Source organism: Topomyia yanbarensis, chromosome 1, assembly GCF_030247195.1.
Source record: "Topomyia yanbarensis strain Yona2022 chromosome 1, ASM3024719v1, whole genome shotgun sequence".
In the NCBI taxonomy this organism is placed as follows: domain Eukaryota; kingdom Metazoa; phylum Arthropoda; class Insecta; order Diptera; family Culicidae; genus Topomyia; species Topomyia yanbarensis.
Window position 1 is genome coordinate 153,999,251 of NC_080670.1, and position 22,770 is coordinate 154,022,020.

The window sequence follows — 22,770 nt, forward strand, 5'->3', positions numbered from 1 at the left end:
ATAAATGCTTCACGTTTTTCTTTTTCAGTCAGAAATCAAGTGTTCTTGGTCAGTTGGTCAGTTGGCTAGTTGTAACAGTACTACAAAAGGTAAACAATTGCCGCACAGCGCAGTAGGCTTACAGTGCTAGAAATGTAGGCCCTATTTTACGCAATTCAATCAACTCTGCCGTCCCGGCAGAAGGCGTATAATGGACTGATGTAACTATACATACAAACATGAGGAAAAAAAGGCCTACTTAAACAAAGTACATGCATTTACACCTTTTTTTCGACTCACTCCCGCACACACAGTTCGCCGCCTTCCAAGTTATTACGAATGTTGTTCTGTCTGTCAGTCCTCCGTCCATAGCAATAACTTTTTTTGCTGCATTTCTCCAGCAAATTGCGTCCAATGTTAAAAGAATTGCTGTTAGTCATTAGTATTTTTTTTTGTTTTGAACGTAGATTAATCGAAAATGCATTCACGCGTATCTCGAGCACAGCTGCACAACACTGCGCCGCCAAATTGTCGATTTCAAGTTAAGTAGGCCAAGCTCGGGACCACAACATATGGACACTAAGGCACTTTAATATCGTTTTGTTGCACAAAAGCAATCCAGCTACTTTGAGTCTCAGTTGACTGTCGCTGTCAATTTGAATCGGGAAGGTGAGAACTATTAGCATCACCTGTCCGAGTGGTGCGGCGGTTTGTTGTCTAGCGTCATTACTCAACGCGAAGGTCTGCTCGAACGCTCGCCAATACAGCTATGGACAAAGACCGAAAATATTGACGGTTTGCGGTTTTTGCCAAGCCAGGTGAACCCACAGAAAATAATAAAAGAAAAACAAACAAATATTGCCTTGACTTTCACTTTTTCTTTCCGTCCGAGAGGTAATATTAAATCACACTGCGCCATGGGGTGTAGGTTTTCGCCGCAACATTTATTAATATGTATGAACATAAGGGGGGGGGGGGTCTGGTGGAAAAGTACCGACACTAATGGGGAGTCGTTTGACAGGGATGCTTGCACCCATCGTCAGCGCTGCTGCCCGCCGATGACGCCCCGGAAGCATCGACCGAGCCCTGCGATGAACCACCTGACGAGCCGAGGGATGCATTCAGCACCAAGCTGGTCACACCGCCGACGATCGATGACACGATGTTCCCGATGAAACCGAACAGGTCGGAGCCCTGTGGGGATAGTAAGGAAATGGCGATTTAATTGAGTGTAATCTCATTTTAGGTAGTGATGTAGTTAAAATCGAAGTAAGACGGTATTTTATCTCACATGTTCTAATTAATTTGAAGAATGCTAGTGTTGCCATCGCGACATTTTTTTTTTAATTTTTTAAGCTGAAGTTAATTGGAAATAGCAACATACTGGAGTGTAGAGAGTTATTTCTATTTTACGCCATCTCGATTGCGGTACCCACTTAAAAGGGTATCGTTTCTACTCACCTTGCAGCTATCGCCGCACCCATCCGCTGGAGGATCACCCTTTCGCTTCGCGTCCTGGAGTCCGGAGAAAAAGTTTTTGATAAACAACTCCGGTCTCAACGGTAAATCTTCATCGTCCGGGTCCTGAAATAGACAAGGTGGAATGAGCCAACCTTTAACACATCTTGGCAAATAGCTCAAACTGTGACACGAAGAACCAATTCTTACATAAATCAATCGAACTTCGACGCTCATAATGACTGATCGTAAGACGGCCAAACGAAAGGTGCCGAAACACACCTTTTTGCCTAACAGTACAACAATTCTGCACGTTTTTACAGTTTGCCCCCGAGCAAATATACGCAATAATCTGCATCAAAAGCAGTATTCAATTTCACTCTTGCCATATTGCTTCAACAGTGTGCGCTTCGGTTCCCTTGCGATGATGCAGGCTGACCCCAGCACCACCTGTTTGATGATGTTGTACCTACCAGGTTGGCGTTCCCTGCACACCAACCACTGTGGTAGTGCAACAAAAATTAAGCGGCGATGCCGACCAACGATTATGGTTTCATCATTTGATCGTAAATTATATGCACTTTTCTATGCCGGTGTCTTTGTCAGATTACTATTTAATCCTATCTCGAGGTTTGCATTTTTCGCGCGAAACAACAACGAGCAGTAGGCTTTTGGAAAGATTGTACATGAAAAGTAACATTATAGAGACAAGCATTGGAGTAATAGCCACATAGAATAGATAACATTGTAGGTTGTACGGTTGGCAGTTGGCCGCAAATGTCAAAATGTAGATATGATGTTCGACTTTAGTATTTATTTTCTTTCGCTTTCAAATCGACAAATTTTGATTTCAATTTACAATTGAAATCAAAATTTGTCGATTTTAAAGCTAAAGAAAATAAATATGCATTCGCGCATCAACACATCCATTTTTGTTAACATGACAAATTATAAAACATAACAAAAAAACTAAAAATTATGAAAAAAGAAAACAATAAACAACGAAAAGAGAATTTTTTGAAAATGTTGATAACATTTGAATATCAATCGTTTCGTGTTTTTAACAAAAAATAGAACAAATACGAAATAATACCGAAGGTAATAAAGAAGAAATGAATAACAATACTATTATAATACTAAGAATAGTAATAATAAAGTAATAATTAAATATTGAACAACTAAAAATGAGGAAAAAATAAGAAGGAATTCTACAAATGTTATAAAAAATTAAATATAGCTATAACAATGGGAAAACGAGATAACCCAAGCAAAAGCACCAAAATAAAATTGACGCAAAATAAAGAATTACATTGCAGGAGTAATGGAATAATACTAAATATAACGAAGAATCAAATAATATCAATACAATGCAATAAAGAATGATTGTATTAAAATGGATTGAAAAGTGAAAGCCAATTATAAAAAAGTCATATATATTTAATAGTACCAATAAAAATAAAAGTGCATGGGATACTTGAACAATGAGAAATGAAGTGAAATATAAAGTACGAAATGCAAAATACAAAATACAAAACACAAGATACAAAACACAAGATACAAAATATGAAATATGAAATACAAAATACAAAGGAATAAGGCATAAGGAATAAGGAATAAGGAATAAGGAATAAGGAATAAGGAATAAGGAATAAGGAATAAGGAATAAGGAATAAGGAATAAGGAATAAGGAATAAGGAATAAGGAATAAGGAATAAGGAATAAGGAATAAGGAATAAGGAATAAGGAATAAGGAATAAGGAATAAGGAATAAGGAATAAGGAATAAGGAATAAGGAATAAGGAATAAGGAATAAGGAATAAGGAATAAGGAATAAGGAATAAGGAATAAGGAATAAGGAATAAGGAATAAGGAATAAGGAATAAGGAATAAGGAATAAGGAATAAGGAATAAGGAATAAGGAATAAGGAATAAGGAATAAGGAATAAGGAATAAGGAATAAGGAATAAGGAATAAGGAATAAGGAATAAGGAATAAGGAATAAGGAATAAGGAATAAGGAATAAGGAATAAGGAATAAGGAATAAGGAATAAGGAATAAGGAATAAGGAATAAGGAATAAGGAATAAGGAATAAGGAATAAGGAATAAGGAATAAGGAATAAGGAATAAGGAATAAGGAATAAGGAATAAGGAATAAGGAATAAGGAATAAGGAATAAGGAATAAGGAATAAGGAATAAGGAATAAGGAATAAGGAATAAGGAATAAGGAATAAGGAATAAGGAATAAGGAATAAGGAATAAGGAATAAGGAATAAGGAATAAGGAATAAGGAATAAGGAATAAGGAATAAGGAATAAGGAATAAGGAATAAGGAATAAGGAATAAGGAATAAGGAATAAGGAATAAGGAATAAGGAATAAGGAATAAGGAATAAGGAATAAGGAATAAGGAATAAGGAATAAGGAATAAGGAATAAGGAATAAGGAATAAGGAATAAGGAATAAGGAATAAGGAATAAGGAATAAGGAATAAGGAATAAGGAATAAGGAATAAGGAATAAGGAATAAGGAATAAGGAATAAGGAATAAGGAATAAGGAATAAGGAATAAGGAATAAGGAATAAGGAATAAGGAATAAGGAATAAGGAATAAGGAATAAGGAATAAGGAATAAGGAATAAGGAATAAGGAATAAGGAATAAGGAATAAGGAATAAGGAATAAGGAATAAGGAATAAGGAATAAGGAATAAGGAATAAGGAATAAGGAATAAGGAATAAGGAATAAGGAATAAGGAATAAGGAATAAGGAATAAGGAATAAGGAATAAGGAATAAGGAATAAGGAATAAGGAATAAGGAATAAGGAATAAGGAATAAGGAATAAGGAATAAGGAATAAGGAATAAGGAATAAGGAATAAGGAATAAGGAATAAGGAATAAGGAATAAGGAATAAGGAATAAGGAATAAGGAATAAGGAATAAGGAATAAGGAATAAGGAATAAGGAATAAGGAATAAGGAATAAGGAATAAGGAATAAGGAATAAGGAATAAGGAATAAGGAATAAGGAATAAGGAATAAGGAATAAGGAATAAGGAATAAGGAATAAGGAATAAGGAATAAGGAATAAGGAATAAGGAATAAGGAATAAGGAATAAGGAATAAGGAATAAGGAATAAGGAATAAGGAATAAGGAATAAGGAATAAGGAATAAGGAATAAGGAATAAGGAATAAGGAATAAGGAATAAGGAATAAGGAATAAGGAATAAGGAATAAGGAATAAGGAATAAGGAATAAGGAATAAGGAATAAGGAATAAGGAATAAGGAATAAGGAATAAGGAATAAGGAATAAGGAATAAGGAATAAGGAATAAGGAATAAGGAATAAGGAATAAGGAATAAGGAATAAGGAATAAGGAATAAGGAATAAGGAATAAGGAATAAGGAATAAGGAATAAGGAATAAGGAATAAGGAATAAGGAATAAGGAATAAGGAATAAGGAATAAGGAATAAGGAATAAGGAATAAGGAATAAGGAATAAGGAATAAGGAATAAGGAATAAGGAATAAGGAATAAGGAATAAGGAATAAGGAATAAGGAATAAGGAATAAGGAATAAGGAATAAGGAATAAGGAATAAGGAATAAGGAATAAGGAATAAGGAATAAGGAATAAGGAATAAGGAATAAGGAATAAGGAATAAGGAATAAGGAATAAGGAATAAGGAATAAGGAATAAGGAATAAGGAATAAGGAATAAGGAATAAGGAATAAGGAATAAGGAATAAGGAATAAGGAATAAGGAATAAGGAATAAGGAATAAGGAATAAGGAATAAGGAATAAGGAATAAGGAATAAGGAATAAGGAATAAGGAATAAGGAATAAGGAATAAGGAATAAGGAATAAGGAATAAGGAATAAGGAATAAGGAATAAGGAATAAGGAATAAGGAATAAGGAATAAGGAATAAGGAATAAGGAATAAGGAATAAGGAATAAGGAATAAGGAATAAGGAATAAGGAATAAGGAATAAGGAATAAGGAATAAGGAATAAGGAATAAGGAATAAGGAATAAGGAATAAGGAATAAGGAATAAGGAATAAGGAATAAGGAATAAGGAATAAGGAATAAGGAATAAGGAATAAGGAATAAGGAATAAGGAATAAGGAATAAGGAATAAGGAATAAGGAATAAGGAATAAGGAATAAGGAATAAGGAATAAGGAATAAGGAATAAGGAATAAGGAATAAGGAATAAGGAATAAGGAATAAGGAATAAGGAATAAGGAATAAGGAATAAGGAATAAGGAATAAGGAATAAGGAATAAGGAATAAGGAATAAGGAATAAGGAATAAGGAATAAGGAATAAGGAATAAGGAATAAGGAATAAGGAATAAGGAATAAGGAATAAGGAATAAGGAATAAGGAATAAGGAATAAGGAATAAGGAATAAGGAATAAGGAATAAGGAATAAGGAATAAGGAATAAGGAATAAGGAATAAGGAATAAGGAATAAGGAATAAGGAATAAGGAATAAGGAATAAGGAATAAGGAATAAGGAATAAGGAATAAGGAATAAGGAATAAGGAATAAGGAATAAGGAATAAGGAATAAGGAATAAGGAATAAGGAATAAGGAATAAGGAATAAGGAATAAGGAATAAGGAATAAGGAATAAGGAATAAGGAATAAGGAATAAGGAATAAGGAATAAGGAATAAGGAATAAGGAATAAGGAATAAGGAATAAGGAATAAGGAATAAGGAATAAGGAATAAGGAATAAGGAATAAGGAATAAGGAATAAGGAATAAGGAATAAGGAATAAGGAATAAGGAATAAGGAATAAGGAATAAGGAATAAGGAATAAGGAATAAGGAATAAGGAATAAGGAATAAGGAATAAGGAATAAGGAATAAGGAATAAGGAATAAGGAATAAGGAATAAGGAATAAGGAATAAGGAATAAGGAATAAGGAATAAGGAATAAGGAATAAGGAATAAGGAATAAGGAATAAGGAATAAGGAATAAGGAATAAGGAATAAGGAATAAGGAATAAGGAATAAGGAATAAGGAATAAGGAATAAGGAATAAGGAATAAGGAATAAGGAATAAGGAATAAGGAATAAGGAATAAGGAATAAGGAATAAGGAATAAGGAATAAGGAATAAGGAATAAGGAATAAGGAATAAGGAATAAGGAATAAGGAATAAGGAATAAGGAATAAGGAATAAGGAATAAGGAATAAGGAATAAGGAATAAGGAATAAGGAATAAGGAATAAGGAATAAGGAATAAGGAATAAGGAATAAGGAATAAGGAATAAGGAATAAGGAATAAGGAATAAGGAATAAGGAATAAGGAATAAGGAATAAGGAATAAGGAATAAGGAATAAGGAATAAGGAATAAGGAATAAGGAATAAGGAATAAGGAATAAGGAATAAGGAATAAGGAATAAGGAATAAGGAATAAGGAATAAGGAATAAGGAATAAGGAATAAGGAATAAGGAATAAGGAATAAGGAATAAGGAATAAGGAATAAGGAATAAGGAATAAGGAATAAGGAATAAGGAATAAGGAATAAGGAATAAGGAATAAGGAATAAGGAATAAGGAATAAGGAATAAGGAATAAGGAATAAGGAATAAGGAATAAGGAATAAGGAATAAGGAATAAGGAATAAGGAATAAGGAATAAGGAATAAGGAATAAGGAATAAGGAATAAGGAATAAGGAATAAGGAATAAGGAATAAGGAATAAGGAATAAGGAATAAGGAATAAGGAATAAGGAATAAGGAATAAGGAATAAGGAATAAGGAATAAGGAATAAGGAATAAGGAATAAGGAATAAGGAATAAGGAATAAGGAATAAGGAATAAGGAATAAGGAATAAGGAATAAGGAATAAGGAATAAGGAATAAGGAATAAGGAATAAGGAATAAGGAATAAGGAATAAGGAATAAGGAATAAGGAATAAGGAATAAGGAATAAGGAATAAGGAATAAGGAATAAGGAATAAGGAATAAGGAATAAGGAATAAGGAATAAGGAATAAGGAATAAGGAATAAGGAATAAGGAATAAGGAATAAGGAATAAGGAATAAGGAATAAGGAATAAGGAATAAGGAATAAGGAATAAGGAATAAGGAATAAGGAATAAGGAATAAGGAATAAGGAATAAGGAATAAGGAATAAGGAATAAGGAATAAGGAATAAGGAATAAGGAATAAGGAATAAGGAATAAGGAATAAGGAATAAGGAATAAGGAATAAGGAATAAGGAATAAGGAATAAGGAATAAGGAATAAGGAATAAGGAATAAGGAATAAGGAATAAGGAATAAGGAATAAGGAATAAGGAATAAGGAATAAGGAATAAGGAATAAGGAATAAGGAATAAGGAATAAGGAATAAGGAATAAGGAATAAGGAATAAGGAATAAGGAATAAGGAATAAGGAATAAGGAATAAGGAATAAGGAATAAGGAATAAGGAATAAGGAATAAGGAATAAGGAATAAGGAATAAGGAATAAGGAATAAGGAATAAGGAATAAGGAATAAGGAATAAGGAATAAGGAATAAGGAATAAGGAATAAGGAATAAGGAATAAGGAATAAGGAATAAGGAATAAGGAATAAGGAATAAGGAATAAGGAATAAGGAATAAGGAATAAGGAATAAGGAATAAGGAATAAGGAATAAGGAATAAGGAATAAGGAATAAGGAATAAGGAATAAGGAATAAGGAATAAGGAATAAGGAATAAGGAATAAGGAATAAGGAATAAGGAATAAGGAATAAGGAATAAGGAATAAGGAATAAGGAATAAGGAATAAGGAATAAGGAATAAGGAATAAGGAATAAGGAATAAGGAATAAGGAATAAGGAATAAGGAATAAGGAATAAGGAATAAGGAATAAGGAATAAGGAATAAGGAATAAGGAATAAGGAATAAGGAATAAGGAATAAGGAATAAGGAATAAGGAATAAGGAATAAGGAATAAGGAATAAGGAATAAGGAATAAGGAATAAGGAATAAGGAATAAGGAATAAGGAATAAGGAATAAGGAATAAGGAATAAGGAATAAGGAATAAGGAATAAGGAATAAGGAATAAGGAATAAGGAATAAGGAATAAGGAATAAGGAATAAGGAATAAGGAATAAGGAATAAGGAATAAGGAATAAGGAATAAGGAATAAGGAATAAGGAATAAGGAATAAGGAATAAGGAATAAGGAATAAGGAATAAGGAATAAGGAATAAGGAATAAGGAATAAGGAATAAGGAATAAGGAATAAGGAATAAGGAATAAGGAATAAGGAATAAGGAATAAGGAATAAGGAATAAGGAATAAGGAATAAGGAATAAGGAATAAGGAATAAGGAATAAGGAATAAGGAATAAGGAATAAGGAATAAGGAATAAGGAATAAGGAATAAGGAATAAGGAATAAGGAATAAGGAATAAGGAATAAGGAATAAGGAATAAGGAATAAGGAATAAGGAATAAGGAATAAGGAATAAGGAATAAGGAATAAGGAATAAGGAATAAGGAATAAGGAATAAGGAATAAGGAATAAGGAATAAGGAATAAGGAATAAGGAATAAGGAATAAGGAATAAGGAATAAGGAATAAGGAATAAGGAATAAGGAATAAGGAATAAGGAATAAGGAATAAGGAATAAGGAATAAGGAATAAGGAATAAGGAATAAGGAATAAGGAATAAGGAATAAGGAATAAGGAATAAGGAATAAGGAATAAGGAATAAGGAATAAGGAATAAGGAATAAGGAATAAGGAATAAGGAATAAGGAATAAGGAATAAGGAATAAGGAATAAGGAATAAGGAATAAGGAATAAGGAATAAGGGGGGGTGGGCGTGGCGTAGTTGGTAAATCGATTGCCTTGTACGCAGCGCACCTGGGTTCGGATCCCGACCCCGCACATAGGGTTAGAAATTTTTCATAAGAGATTTTTCTAACCCGAAGAGGCGAATGACCTTAAGGTTAAAACCTCTATAATCGAAATAAAAAAAAAAAAAAAAAAATAAGGAATAAGGAATAAGGAATAAGGAATAAGGAATAAGGAATAAGGAATAAGGAATAAGGAATAAAAAAATAAGGAATAAGGAATAAGGAATAAGGAATAAGGAATAAGGAATAAGGAATAAGGAATAAGGAATAAGGAATAAGGAATAAGGAATAAGGAATAAGGAATAAGGAATAAGGAATAAGGAATAAGGAATAAGGAATAAGGAATAAGGAATAAGGAATAAGGAATAAGGAATAAGGAATAAGGAATAAGGAATAAGGAATAAGGAATAAGGAATAAGGAATAAGGAATAAGGAATAAGGAATAAGGAATAAGGAATAAGGAATAAGGAATAAGGAATAAGGAATAAGGAATAAGGAATAAGGAATAAGGAATAAGGAATAAGGAATAAGGAATAAGGAATAAGGAATAAGGAATAAGGAATAAGGAATAAGGAATAAGGAATAAGGAATAAGGAATAAGGAATAAGGAATAAGGAATAAGGAATAAGGAATAAGGAATAAGGAATAAGGAATAAGGAATAAGGAATAAGGAATAAGGAATAAGGAATAAGGAATAAGGAATAAGGAATAAGGAATAAGGAATAAGGAATAAGGAATAAGGAATAAGGAATAAGGAATAAGGAATAAGGAATAAGGAATAAGGAATAAGGAATAAGGAATAAGGAATAAGGAATAAGGAATAAGGAATAAGGAATAAGGAATAAGGAATAAGGAATAAGGAATAAGGAATAAGGAATAAGGAATAAGGAATAAGGAATAAGGAATAAGGAATAAGGAATAAGGAATAAGGAATAAGGAATAAGGAATAAGGAATAAGGAATAAGGAATAAGGAATAAGGAATAAGGAATAAGGAATAAGGAATAAGGAATAAGGAATAAGGAATAAGGAATAAGGAATAAGGAATAAGGAATAAGGAATAAGGAATAAGGAATAAGGAATAAGGAATAAGGAATAAGGAATAAGGAATAAGGAATAAGGAATAAGGAATAAGGAATAAGGAATAAGGAATAAGGAATAAGGAATAAGGAATAAGGAATAAGGAATAAGGAATAAGGAATAAGGAATAAGGAATAAGGAATAAGGAATAAGGAATAAGGAATAAGGAATAAGGAATAAGGAATAAGGAATAAGGAATAAGGAATAAGGAATAAGGAATAAGGAATAAGGAATAAGGAATAAGGAATAAGGAATAAGGAATAAGGAATAAGGAATAAGGAATAAGGAATAAGGAATAAGGAATAAGGAATAAGGAATAAGGAATAAGGAATAAGGAATAAGGAATAAGGAATAAGGAATAAGGAATAAGGAATAAGGAATAAGGAATAAGGAATAAGGAATAAGGAATAAGGAATAAGGAATAAGGAATAAGGAATAAGGAATAAGGAATAAGGAATAAGGAATAAGGAATAAGGAATAAGGAATAAGGAATAAGGAATAAGGAATAAGGAATAAGGAATAAGGAATAAGGAATAAGGAATAAGGAATAAGGAATAAGGAATAAGGAATAAGGAATAAGGAATAAGGAATAAGGAATAAGGAATAAGGAATAAGGAATAAGGAATAAGGAATAAGGAATAAGGAATAAGGAATAAGGAATAAGGAATAAGGAATAAGGAATAAGGAATAAGGAATAAGGAATAAGGAATAAGGAATAAGGAATAAGGAATAAGGAATAAGGAATAAGGAATAAGGAATAAGGAATAAGGAATAAGGAATAAGGAATAAGGAATAAGGAATAAGGAATAAGGAATAAGGAATAAGGAATAAGGAATAAGGAATAAGGAATAAGGAATAAGGAATAAGGAATAAGGAATAAGGAATAAGGAATAAGGAATAAGGAATAAGGAATAAGGAATAAGGAATAAGGAATAAGGAATAAGGAATAAGGAATAAGGAATAAGGAATAAGGAATAAGGAATAAGGAATAAGGAATAAGGAATAAGGAATAAGGAATAAGGAATAAGGAATAAGGAATAAGGAATAAGGAATAAGGAATAAGGAATAAGGAATAAGGAATAAGGAATAAGGAATAAGGAATAAGGAATAAGGAATAAGGAATAAGGAATAAGGAATAAGGAATAAGGAATAAGGAATAAGGAATAAGGAATAAGGAATAAGGAATAAGGAATAAGGAATAAGGAATAAGGAATAAGGAATAAGGAATAAGGAATAAGTAATAAGTAATAAGGAATAAGAAATAAGGAATAAGGAATAAGGAATAAGGAATAAGGAATAAGGAATAAGGAATAAGGAATAAGGAATAAGGAATAAGGAATAAGGAATAAGGAATAAGGAATAAGGAATAAGGAATAAGGAATAAGGAATAAGGAATAAGGAATAAGGAATAAGAAATAAGGAATAAGGAATTGGAAAAAAGGAAGTCACCTTGGTTGAATTTTCTCCTAGCACGTAAGGTTTTTCACAGGAGACGAAACACTGCGACCAGTATTTTGGTCCATTGCGGTATGCTCCTTCCTTAGTCTTAGAGTACTATCTACTATGACATATCACTATATTAGTGAGTGACTGTCGTTTTGGCAATACACACTCCTACCAGTTTGGCTTTGGATTTCATATGAATCTTTTCACTTGTGTGGAAACAGCTATTCAAAATGCACATGGGATTAAAAAAAATTCTTACCCGTAAATAAGAGGAGAACTACCCAAAGATTGAAACCTCCTTAATCGAAATAATAAAGGAAAACCATTGAAGACTTATTATTAAGGAATAAGGAATGATAAATATGGTATCAGAAATAGGGATGGAAAATACATAAGAAATAATTGCTTTTCACTGCCATCCTTCTCTTATCCGTAGGTATAACTGATAACCTCCCATTTTTTTTTTCTTTGATTCGTCAAACTTTTCAAATTTTGACTTACTGAGCTAAATGCCGAAATCATCGCACCTAACAAGTTTCCAAAAAATGCACCATTGTTATCCTGAAATAGATAAACAAAATTAAATGATTGATTCAAACGTCAAAAATCACGAACTACTCTATTAACAACTCTATAATTCACTACGGTTCATCTCTCAGAAGAAATGCTTACAGCTCCTCCGCCCGAAAGACCTTCGACGGCAATACCTACGTAGCCTCCAAGCACCTTGCCAAAGTTTTCATCACCCTGTGGAATATCAGATATCAAGAATGCACTACAGATAAATCGACAACGGCAAACAAACCCCTAGTAGACCTGCGATAAGTCCAGTTCCTGTGCCAAGCAGTCCAGGCACATCTAATCCATCGGGCTGTAACAATAGAAAATTTATTATAATTTTGTTGCTACGGATAGTTCAGTATAAGAAATCCTCACTCCAAACAAATTGGTGATGGCGGCTGACAATGCTCCAACTAGCGCACCAACATCCGAACCTTCATCACCACCACTCAAACTAGCGATCAATCCTACCAGACCTCCCGGTGGTGCTTCGTCTTCCGATTCCGATTCGTCTTCATCATCTCCCAAGGTGACTGTAATATCGTTCTGGTTCGCATTTTCTTTACTATCCTTCGAGTATACGTTTCCGTTATCTTCGTCATCGTCCTGTCGACGACGGAATAGGGCTTCTATGTGATTCTGAAAAATTTCGCTTGTTATAATTTGCGATTGATAAATTTAGAGGGCTTAAATTGACCTCCAAATCCTGCTGGAATACACTTTCGTAGAAACTATAGTCCGGCAGTCGGTTTCCAGCAATTTTCTTCAGTGCCACAGCATCCACCTGATCTATGCTCGCCATACCATCGTTCCTTTCCAAGTATTGAACAGTTTCTTTGATTTTATTTGCAAGACTTTTACGCATGTCATTAATGTGCCGGTTCACTTTCCGCTTGATATACTTCAGGTCGTAGTCGGTCTGGTTGGTGTTCATGGCGACGGGATTTGTTTTCAGTACCGGTAGTCGAGTTCCGAGTGATTGTTTTTCGCGCTGAAAAGAATGTTGACGGGTAGGTCGGGTTATATAATTAGGTAATATAATTCGGTCATTCTATAGCCCAGGTGCATATTCAAGAAATTAATTTGGGCAAATAAATATTCGAAAAATTTTTTTTTAAACTTCACACCATCCACCCTTTCAATAAAAATATAAATCGTAGTAAGCAATGGATTGTTTCATCAGTGTGCATAACTATAATACGCATGTACAGATATAATTATATGATACATAAACGATTTTGTCGCATCACAAAATTTGAACAAAGCGTAACGCAGAAATTTGTTCAACGATATTTTCCAAAATTCACATAAATAGTACAACAAACAAGCTGGCTTTTTGCCTTTCTCAATAGAAAGGTATTGCAATTGCTCTGAAAACCGACTTTTTAACGGAGGCCAAGAGGGCCGAGTGACATATACCATTCGATTCAGCTCGACGAGTTCGCAAATGTGTATGTGTGTATGTATGTGTGTGTATGTGCGTCTGTGTATGTACGCGAACACAATCTCACTCACTTTTCTCAGAGATGGCTGAACCGATTTTCACAAACTTAGTCCCAAATGAAAGATGCAATGTTCCCATAGGCTGCTATGGAATTTCTAATGGATTCGACTTCCGGTTCCGGAATTACAGGGTGATCACGCACAAAATGTCGATTTTAATAAATTCTGCAATGAATGTATAATGGTGAAAAATTTTCCAAAATGTGACCACAACTGCTTCGATTTGTAGTACTAGGTCACTAACAGCCATTCAAAGTCTCTTTGGCCACATTGGCCACCATCATCGGTTTCGGAAGCCTCGGCGGAAGTATCCAAATACAGAATAACAGTCTCATCGGTTTCTCGGAGATGGCACCACCAACGAGCTGGGAACCGGCTTTGTAGTGCTGGGTAGGATGCGTCAACGCGTGATTGGATCGACTCCGATCAACGTAAAAATGTATAAGTTGAGGATCAAAGGCCGTATCAACGTACACTGCCCACACGATGGGAGACCCGACGATGAGAAGGAAGCGTTCTATGCGAAGCTGGAGGAGGTGTACGACGGCTGTTCGCAACGAGACGTTACAATCGTCATATGTGATATGAACGCTCAGTTATGACGGGAGGTAATGTTTGGACCGGTAATCGGTAAAACAGCTTGCACACCGTATCGAATGACAACGGCCAACGATGCGTGAACTTCGCAGCCTCCAAAGAACGCCAAAGCCCAACATTGCGCAACTTCCGGACGCCGAGGTTGCCCTAAAACTACGCACAGCGGCTAGAAGCAGCACTACCCACGGGAGAACAGCTGGGCGCAGCTACTGTTGAAGATGGCTGGAGGGAGATCCGTTCCTCCATAGGAAGTACTGCTATAGCGGCACTAGGTACAGCGATTCCGAATCGAGGAAACGACTAGTTCGATGACGAATGTAAGCAGTTAATAGAGGAGAAGAATGCAGCACGGGCGAGGATGCTGCAGCACGGAACGAGACAGAATGTGGAGCGTTACAAACAAGCACGGAACAGGCAAACCTCTGTCCTTCAGAGAAAGAAGCGCCAACAGGAAGAACGAGATCGCAAAGCGATGGGACAACTGTGCCCTGTAAACGAAGTTCTACGAGAAGCTGAACAGTTCGCGCAAAGGCTACTTTCCGCAAGCCGATATGTGCAGGGACTTAGACGGCAACCTTCTTACGAACGATTGTGAGGTGATTGAGAGGTGGAAGCAGTACTATGATGAGCACCTCAACGGTGAAGTAGCAGAGGAGGAAGGCGGTATGGCAACGGATCTTGGAGCACGCGCAGAAGACGATAGGCTGCCGGCCCCTGATCTCCAAGAAGTCAAGGAGGAGATCGATCGGCTGAAAAACCGCAAAGCTGCTGGTGTAGATCAACTATCCAGCGAGCTATTAAAATACGGTGGTGAAATACTGGCTAGAGCGCTGCACTGGGTAATCGCCAAAATTTGGGAGGAGGAGATTCTTCCGGAGGAGTGGATGCAGGGTGTTGTTTGCCCAATCTACAAAAAGGGTGACAAGTTGGATTGCTGCCACTACCGCGCGATCACACTACGTAGCGCCGCCTACAAGGTCCTCTCCCAAATTCTTTGCCGCCGATTGGCACCATTTGCAAGGGAGTTCGTGGAGCACTACCAAGTGGGATTCATGGTTTCCCGCGCCACCACGAACCAAATATTCGCGATTCGGCAGGTTCTGCAGAAGTGCCGCGAAAACAACGTGCCCACACATCATTTGTTCATCGATTTCAAATCGGCGTATGACACAATCGATCGAGATTACCTATGGCAGATAATGCACGAGTACGGGCTTCCGGATAAGCTAACACGATTAGTCAAAGCGACGATGGATCGGGTGATGTGCGTTGTTCGAATATCAGGGACACTCTCGAGTCCCTTTGAATCTCGAAGAGGGTTACGGCAAGGTGATAGTCTATCGTGCCTGCTGTTCAACGTTGCGTTAGAAGGTGTAATAAGGAGAGCGGGGATAGGCACGAGTGGCACAATCTTGAGGAAGTCCGTCCAACTTATTGGCTTCGCCGACGACATTGACACAATGGCACGGAACTTTGATGCGAATTCGGAAAGGCACATCAAACTGAAAGCTGAAGCCAGCTGGATTGGACTTGCCATCAACGTTTCGAAGACAAAATACATGAGAGGAAGAGCTTCTAGAGACGACAATGTTTACCTCCCATCCCGAGTTCGGATTGACAGTGACGAAATCGGGATTGTCGATGAATTTGTGTATTTGGGCTCACTGGTAACCGCCGACAATGATACCAGCAGAGAAATTCAGGGACGGATCTTGGCGGGAAATCGCGCCTACTTTGGACTCCGGAGGACTCGTGCTCGTGGAGGACCTACGCGTTCTTGGAGTTTTCGAACGAAAGATATTGCGTACCATCTATGCTGGCGTGCAGATGGAAGACGGAACGTGGCGCAGGCGAATGAACCATGAGTTCCATCAGCTGCTGGAAGAACCATCCATCGCGCATACTGCAAAAATAGGACGTTTGCGGTGGGCTGGACACGTCGTAAGAATGACCCTACAGGAACAAGAAGACCGAGCGCACAGCGAGCACGGTGGATCGACCAGATAGAGGACCTGCGGACCCTTCGAAGACTGCGAGGCTGGCGACAAGCAGCAATGGACAGAGTGGAGTGGAGACAGCTTTTGCATACAGCAAGAGAAAACAAGGCTCTAGCCTGAACGATCCTCCCCACTTTTTGATTATTTGGATTTAAATATACGTACACATCTCCAACTTTTGAAAAACTAGCCGAATGAATTCATCTGGTTCCAGGGATTTGAATTTCCACTTGTTTATTCCAGTAATAAAATACTATTCGTTAAATTAAGTTGAGTCTTGGAAATATGGGAAGCCAAATTCTTGGAATTGCCTAAGAAGACTGCAACTTTTCATCATAAGACTAACTGATGACTCATAGATGATCGCTTCACTTTTCTGTTCAAATTAAATAATCGATAACTAGTTGCCAAGAAGAAACAACACACATCAAACAAAAGCAAAGCATCCTCGATTACCACCGATTACGTCTGTATTTCATTCATCTTGCCACATCCACAGATAGCCTGCCAGACAGGTGAATTCCGACAGATTCTTATTCCGTGGTATCCCAATCGGCTAAAATTGCCATAGTGACAAGTTTTTCAATTTACGAATAGTCGAGTACCCTGTTAAAGGTGTACAAAACGGTTAACAACGTTGTTTAGAGTCGGACGAAGTTAAATCGTGTATTTCTACCTCGACTGTGTCTATGCATGTATGAATACAGAGATACTGACTTCACGGTGCCATATTAAACGATATATTTCGTTTCGTGAAACAAACGCATCTGTTTAATTATTGGTCTGGAACATAGTCAGTACGCTATGTCTAATATGGTGAAATTGTAGGGTGAAAATATTCACCATATTTAGCTTCACTTGTACTTTTAGTAAATTTTTCACTTCTCGAACAGGTGATTTTAAGGGGCATCTAGGAAAGTGCACAGCAATACAGTTTAACAACAATAGAACCACTTTCTGCTTGCAATCGTCACTCATTTTTTGTTTACGTTGGACACAGTAGATTAGAGCACGATATTTTGCTTCTGCGATGTAGACAAAGCAAATTATACTGATTTGATTTCGCACACAACATTTGGATTCTTATAGATATACCTAGAATCATTGGCGAAAATTGCCATTCTATCTCAAGACAATAAGTTTTTAAGGGAAAAGATACTTTTACGTGTTGTAAAAATGCAGAAATTCAAAAATATTCATTTGAATTATCTATTAATTAAGGCCTACCTACCAGTCTACCTTCTCATCTCGCCAAGTAGAAGCTAAACATTTTTCCACTATAGATACACAGTAAGAACTAGCCCTACTGCAGACGGATTATGTTGCTATTTCTGAAAATATATTGTAAGACTAGCTACCCGGGAAGCGTAACAATTACTAAAAGTGCAGATGGTGCTCAATCTGCCATGCACCATGTGAAACAATAACCAAGCAGTCATTTGCAGGAAGCAAATTAACGAATACGACAACGTTAACTACAACATCCCCATATAAATAAACAGCAGATCTAGAGAGGTGCGCTTATATGATTTATGATCGCGACTTCTGACATCAAGACAAAAAAGTTTATGTCAAAATACGGAGAAGTGGATTCCATAACAGCTAAAATTTCGAGGAGCATTTTTCCGGGTATTCCTATCATTGTTCCGTGGTGTTCCTTCATACGTAACCATTTCATACATATCAACCGGAAATGGGACAACAGGGTAGATTCAAATGTGCAAAGTCTGCAAAAAGACACTGCACCACGGAAAACCTTGCTCAGAAGCAGCTAAGAAAAGTCCGCCTACTATAACCATAAACAGCATATTGTTATCTTATGCCAAACCACAAACGGCTACAAAACCAATATCTATGGATCTGACAGAAACAAATATTAACTAAACAACAATCGCGCCTAGTGTCTCCAAATCAACAGCCGGTACCTCCATCAAAGGAACGAACGGCTCGAATTGGTTTCTAAATATTTTGTAGTGTATTCCATCGATTCAAGCAATAAAAGCTTGGAATTTTGACGATGTACATAAACTAGACAACAACCGTATGAACGTTTATTTTAACCCATTATATCCCAGGCGTTTCAAAAAGTGAGCCAAATGCAGTGATATCTTCAATTCCGTCAAAAAATGTATCAAAGATTATGGGAAAAATAAAATCACCGCTTAAAATGGTTTTGAGAATGAAAATATCTCGTACAAAAAATTTCGAACGATTAAATAAAAACAACAAATTTTAAGTTGTTTCACATATTTCTTCGGATTTTCTGATAGACAACACTTCTTTTATACCGGTGGGAACGTTTTGTCATATAATGGAATTATTAGAACGAATTCCAACAATAAAATCTAATTAAATGTATTGCTTACTTTTCAGCCGCCATTTGCCCCTACTATACACGGTTCAAAAATGTAAATAAATTTACAAAAAACGACAGCAGTCTTGTTTCACAATGAAATATGAGGTGTAAAGATCCCATTAGTGCAATAATAAAGCAGTTAGATGCCAAAATTCCACAGTAAATACACGTTAAACGATGGATAATTCTGCGCATGAAATAATGGGTTAAGAAACGTCATAATAAAGTTAAGGTATCCACAATATGAGTTCAAATTTTTAAGTTATTAAAATAAATTGGTAAAATGTACTTTTGCATATAACATATTTAAAATAATCCATAAAGAATTGTAAAATGATCCATAAAAAAGTTGTCCATGTTCCATAAAACAAAACTGAAAATCCATAAAACAGTGTGAATGATCCATAAAAAAGGGTGATTTGATCCATAGATTATGTAAAATTGAACCATAAAATGGTCGTAAAAGAGCACTAAATAGTAATAAAAGAGCAATAAAAATCAACCAATGCCCCATAAAAATATTGGAAATGTTCCATAAAATGATACATTTTGTGCCATAAATTAACTGACATTGATCCATAGAATATTAACAATGTACATTAAAACACGTCGATATGTTCGATTATATCGACAAAAATGTTCCACGGTATTACAAAATGGAGCAATAAAATGTCAGAAAAAGTTCCATAAATTTGATGAAAATGTTTGCTAAATAATTTTTCATGGTCCATAGAAGATGTAAAAATGGTTCATGGATATTTACAAAACGGTCCATAAGAAAAGAAAATATAAAACGATCCATTAACAGTTATGTGTCCAACAAAAAAACACCTTTAACAGACCAACGAGGGTACCCACAAATTGAAATGGTCATAACTATGGTGTGCTTTAACCGATTTAGACACTTTAACACATTCAGTTTTACTTTTACGACAAAATGCGGGCCCCCAAATAGGACCCGGGCCCTAGGGCAATTACCCCGGCTGACCACCTTTCTCATCGGGCCTGATTTCAAATGCTTTCTACATTCCGGTATTACTGGAAATTGATGGGCGGACGAATTGGCTGGAGCGTGCGCTGTGCCAGACTTCGTTGGTCCAGAACCAGTTCTACCATTGTCGATAAGTTGGATAAAGCACAAGATTCGCTGTTGGGTTGCATCCGAACATGCCATTCACCGTGCTGAGTGTAGCTTTAGGGTTTGCTGGGAAGTTCCGAGAGCCAAGTCGTTTACAGAGAAACACAGCAATATTTTTGCAGTCTCGACGACCGATCTTTAGAATTTCTGCCGTAAAAAGAGTTATAAAGTGAACTATGGCTTCCAAAAAGTAATTTTTCATTTTGTAACTTAAAACAAATATTTTCTTTTTAGGAGGTTAAATCAGTGAACACACACTGTCCCTAATATATCCGCTCATCGCGAAGTGTCTTTTATTCGCTTTGGAGTGAAGAATACTCCCGTGTCGCTATTTTCCTTATCTCTAACCTTACCAATACTTCCCATCAGGAAAGTAATAAAAATAAAAATCATGGCAAGGCACCAATCTCTGATCACCATGGGAACATACCATTTGAACCAGTCGCTACTGATTCCTTATTCCGGAATCAGAAGAAAATACAGGAACATTAAGTTTCTTGACATTTTGTCTCAAAAATACATTTTTTCGTTAGAAACATTATTGGTAAAAACTTCAATAGAAGTGTGAAGAAATCCAAAATCGTCTAAATGATGTAAAATTTGGTATCTGAGTTTTCTTAGATAATCGTCACAATTTTCATATTGACCTTCGATAATTAAAAAAATCACGTTTTTTGGCAATGTCAATCAGTCTAGATTCCCACTTCTCGAAATTCTGCGAAGATACTGCTTATTTTTGATGTTACTCAAGGGAACATAAATTGCCCCCGCTTTGCTTGCATTTTAATATCAAGCTGGTGTTGTCTTATGATTTCAATCGTTTTTTCGTTTTTCTGGGACTATGCAAATTATGGTCATAACGAATTCACATGCCAAATGTTAATACTCCGTGTATAAAAGCCGACACCACCAATTCTACTTCAAGCACAACCAATGATACAATCGTTCAAGATCAACTTTCCGCTTCGATTGTTCAGATTAGATTGTTCCACTTCGATTAGATTCACATTATTCACACTCTAGTACGCTTCCAAAACTATAACAAATCGCAACTGACCAAACCTCCAATGCCACCTACCTCCGAAAGTTTACTCATTTCACGTTTGTACTGCTCATAGGTCATCGATTTGGTTGCCAAATTTAACGCCCCGTTCAAAATTCCGATGGCCATCCTATCCCGTTCCATCGTGCGTTCCATGGCGGCCACTTTGCGCGATTTCACCTCAAACTTGGTCACATTGTAGGTTCTGCTTAGATCCATCAGCTGCCGTTTGAGTTTCTTCTCCATTTCGGCCTCGCCCTGAACGGCTCCGAATAAAATCCCGATGGTGGCAATACGTTTCAAATCGCCATCAATCAACGAGATCGATGTTTTGTTCACCGAAATCACTTTAGGTGGCGGAACTTGAGTTATCACTGTTTGAGTATGGGGGAAGGACGATCCTCCACGAAGGCACGCACTGATCACAAATAGAACAACCTTCCACGCCGAGTTCATCGCGAGAATGTCAACTGGCCAGCACTGGAATGTTAGCTAGCAGGTAGACAATTTTATATACCCCTTCGAAACCGATCCATTTGTCAATCTCAAAGGATATGTGGTAATCTTTAATCAGTAGGATGTCACCTGAACTGTTATTACGGGTATCATAGAACGTGCTCAATGCAATTGGGCAAGATTTCGAGGGATTCGCTTGATTGGACGCTAGCATGCGGAAAACGCAAATTATGCGCATGCACAGTGCTGTGAGGGCGCGCTTGATGGAACGTGAAGGCCGGTTGTCGGGCTCTACGTTCCATTCATTCATTCATTCATCGCTAACTCAGAATGAAGGTTAACAAATGCGTGAAATGAACAAAGCTCGTTATGCAAATGCACCGCTTTTCAACAAAATCGCATTTTTAGCCACGCTTCAATCAATAATTTGGAAATTTCGGTGAAATCGGTGCAAATAACCGCCAATAGTTTTAGGGCCACCATAACGATGCATGTGAACTCACATCGTTCCTCATTAGCTGCACAATAGCTACGATTTTTTAAAAAAAAGTATTACTAAGCTCTAAGCCATTTACATGACCTGCTAACCGTGACCTAAGAAGCTCGGAGGCTCACGCACCAATCAGCGGTGAATATGGAGATAAACCTGAACTTGCTTGATGTCTGTACGGGTGCTGGTCCGAGGGAAGCGTACCTGCACTTCTCCGTATGCATATTTTATCACTCACCAAACCGACACCATCTCCCACGCCGTGTGTATGGCAGTACACTTGTTTCTATCCGAATGTGCCGGCCGAGAGTGAAAAATACTTTTGGCTTGAGATTTGAACTCTACACGCCACGTTTGGCAAAGACCCTAATTTCACAAGCTATTGTAGAATAGCTGCAGCAGCCAGCCAGAAGGGTTTCCGTTCTCGATTGAAGAAGTCGCGTAGGGTAGCTGAGCTCGTAGAATAATGCAGATCGATCTGTCACGAAACGATGTCGACCGGAATGATAGCCCAGTTTGTTCGCTATCGAAATAATTAAATGCCTACTATTTGCTTTTGCGTCTGCTGCGGGTTTTGTCACAGCATTTAGTTACACACAAGAATGTGTATGATACGCTGCATAGATTCATGCGACAATTTAAAAGTAGCACTTGCGAAAATCGATAAACAACTTTTAAAAGTGTTTGATCCGTAAATGATGATAAAATCTTAACAAGCAAAGAACAATGTAATTTGACTCTTTTTACAAAAGAAGCTAACAATAATTGATCGAGTTTTGAAGCTTTTTTTGAGATCCGAAACATGCGTGTC

At 36.0% G+C, this 22,770-nt stretch overlaps 1 protein-coding gene across 1 annotated transcript; it reads right to left on the reverse strand.

The window, feature by feature from the left end:
* Nucleotides 1–978: 978 nt before the first annotated feature.
* LOC131676022 (uncharacterized) lies at nt 979–21,469 on the reverse strand. Its single transcript, XM_058955147.1, has 8 exons — nt 21,050–21,469; nt 13,078–13,371; nt 12,756–13,019; nt 12,625–12,690; nt 12,492–12,566; nt 12,321–12,380; nt 1,441–1,563; nt 979–1,173 (listed from the first exon to the last, which is right to left on the reverse strand). The coding sequence occupies exons 1-8, from the start codon at nt 21,467–21,469 to the stop codon at nt 979–981; spliced, it is 1,497 nt and encodes a 498-aa protein (XP_058811130.1).
* Between the last annotated feature and the right edge of the window lie 1,301 nt (nt 21,470–22,770).

Excerpts from the sequence above, each read along its gene's own strand:
- LOC131676022 (XM_058955147.1), bottom strand. The coding sequence starts at position 21,469 with ATGAACTCGGCGTGGAAGGTTGTTCTATTTGTGATCAGTGCGTGCCTT. Across the intron at positions 13,372-21,049 it reads AAATGAGTAAACTTTCGGAG|CGCGAAAAACAATCACTCGG; the intron begins GTAGGTGGCATT and ends CATTCTTTTCAG. Across the intron at positions 12,691-12,755 it reads CCATCACCAATTTGTTTGGA|CCCGATGGATTAGATGTGCC; the intron begins GTGAGGATTTCT and ends CTATTGTTACAG.